General features: G+C 39.9%; 1 protein-coding gene across 1 annotated transcript; it reads right to left on the bottom strand.

The window, feature by feature from the left end:
- Positions 1 to 1,635: 1,635 nt before the first annotated feature.
- LOC140806988 (putative B3 domain-containing protein At3g28853) lies at positions 1,636 to 2,085 on the bottom strand. Its single transcript, XM_073163604.1, has one exon. It carries the CDS (start codon positions 2,083 to 2,085, stop codon positions 1,636 to 1,638), a length of 450 nt encoding a protein of 149 aa, XP_073019705.1.
- Between the last annotated feature and the right edge of the window lie 327 nt (positions 2,086 to 2,412).

The raw sequence follows: 2,412 nt of genomic DNA, 5'->3' as shown, positions 1-2,412 counted from the left end.
ACATCATCATTTCTCCTTGGATGGTCTTAGTTAGCAGGTCCCTTACGGACATAAGAAGAGATTTAAAGGGGTGGACAGGTGGTGAGATTAGAGGGGACCGAAAGGGAGTGAAATTGGGGGCCATGTGTTGCAAGTAGTATGGTTTAGGTGTTGGCCGAGAGTGTTGTGCATTTTCTGGAAATTTCAGCCGAGGTTTAGCAGGTTAATGACAGTAATTTAGGACCTATTAAGTGGTTGTAAATTATGGTAAAGAAGTTGGGAAAGTTTTAGATAATTTTTGTTTCGGTTCGGGTTAAAACCGGGATTCCGGTCCAATTTTTAAAACGAATGAGTTAAGTTTTGAATTTGGCTTGAGTTTACGTCTAGGGATACGTTTAAAAATGTTATGTGTCATTTTAAGAAGTTTGGTAAGCTTCGGGTCAATTTTAGAGGTCCAGGGGTAAAATGGTAATTTTTGGGTTTTCAGGGGCAAAATGGTCATTTTACATCCGGGGTGAGATTTTTGGTCATGGCAGCGCCCTGAGCACAAATCATGATATTTTTAAATGTTCATGCATCACGTTTACGATTTTACGCTATTATAATAATTATGGTGCATGCTTAATTTAAAGGAGTTAAGAGAGAAAAAGTGAGAAAGTGAAGAGCACTCCGTCTCCGCCGCGCCGCGTCCTTGTTTCGTTTGTTTTCTGTCAAAACAAACCAAGGCATTTTATATCTTCTTTCACTCTTCAATCAAGTCATATATGTATTTTTAAATATCGTAAGTACATGATTTTAATGCAAGAAGATCGAAATTGTTCATATTTAATTATGTTGATTAATTATATTACGTGCAAATATTCATTTTGAGATTTATGCGATATTGCTTGTGGTCACTTTACTATCATGATTAAATCCGGTCGCCAGTTACCGGTTCGGTCGTCAGTTACCGGTTATGAGAGCATTACTAAGTCCTGTCGCCAGTTACATGCCCGGTCGCCAGTTACCGGTCAGTTCAGTTGTTTCACCCAGTACTGTGGTAGTGGTCTGATAAGACGTACATTACTAAGTCCTGTCGCCAGTTACAGGCCCGGTCGCCAGTTACCGGTCAGTTTAGTTCAGGGACCACATGCGTAGACCATAATCTCACCAGAAAAATTATTACAGGCTATTTCAGTACAGAGCTCCAAGGAGCAAACATTTTCACTTTGATTTTCAGTTCAGTTATGCACGTATTATAACTAATTGTGCCACGACATTTTTACGATATACCTCATGACATGATATTTTCACTTGCATGAAATTTTACTTTTTATTTACTTGTTATTTACGATATATGCATGTTGAGTCTTTAGACTCACTAGACTTGATTGTTGCAGGTACTGATGATGCCGGGGCCGAGGGCGGGGACCAGTGAGCTAGCTTGGGTCGGCAGTAGTGGAACCCGAGGACATCAGTTTCAGCACTTGCCATTTTTTTTATGCTCAAACATTTTATCAGTTGTTGAATACTTTAACTTGTGATTTTGGCAATTATTAATTTCTTCCGCTGCTATTTTGAACGTTAAATATTTTATCAGTTTTTGGTATGAATGAGGCACTCCATTTATTATAAAAGAAAAATTTTAAATTTCTCGCAAATTTTCAAAGTAAGGATTTACAGGGCCTTTATAGCAGTATCCACATCAGACAATGTTAGTGCCTTTTTAATAGGCCAATTATCATGTCCAGATGATGTTGGGGTATTACGCTCCTCTGGAACTGAGAAGTATAAGCAATTGTTTGTCCATCTTATTATGATTTCTTTTCCAACCTCAAGTCCTTTATTTCTTACAATATTTCCCCACTTCCCAATGAGGTTGTAGTAATTCCCTCGCCACTTCAACTTCATCCCATGAATATCACCTGTATCATAATCTCGAGCATTTATTGACACTTGCTCTTCTTTTCCCAGTCTTTCCCTTTCTTGTGGCAGCCAATGCACAAGAATATGTTCTTCTAGAGACCTACGAGGCAATGGTAGAAAAGGATGATTAGGATCAACATCCGAAGACGTCAAAACCTTTTTGATAGGCCAGTAGTCCTGCGATGAGGGTGCTGCAACCATTCGGGTTGGTGGCACCACTACAGCCGTTACCTGCTGTTGCGGAACTGAGAAGTGTAAGCAACCGTTAAACCATCTGTTTGGGCTAAAAATAATTAATTATGAAGCCCACATTAATCACAAGCCCAATTAAATTGTATAGGCCCGTTAAGTGTGGCGGATGGATTTTTATCGATTCAAAAACTGGTCAAGAGCGCCAAAGGAGAGAAGAACGTGGGAGGTTGTGATCGTGGCGTGAAAAGCGGGGACGTGAATCATGGGGGAGTGGAGTGAAACGACACAGCGATGGGGAGAAAAAAGATCGGCAAACACTGACTAAACACAACACAA

The sequence above is a fragment of the Primulina eburnea genome, chromosome 1 (assembly GCF_022965805.1).
Source record: "Primulina eburnea isolate SZY01 chromosome 1, ASM2296580v1, whole genome shotgun sequence".
NCBI lineage: Eukaryota > Viridiplantae > Streptophyta > Magnoliopsida > Lamiales > Gesneriaceae > Primulina > Primulina eburnea.
The sequence above is the reverse complement of the archived record's forward strand: the minus strand, read 5'-3'. Positions and strand labels throughout refer to the sequence as shown.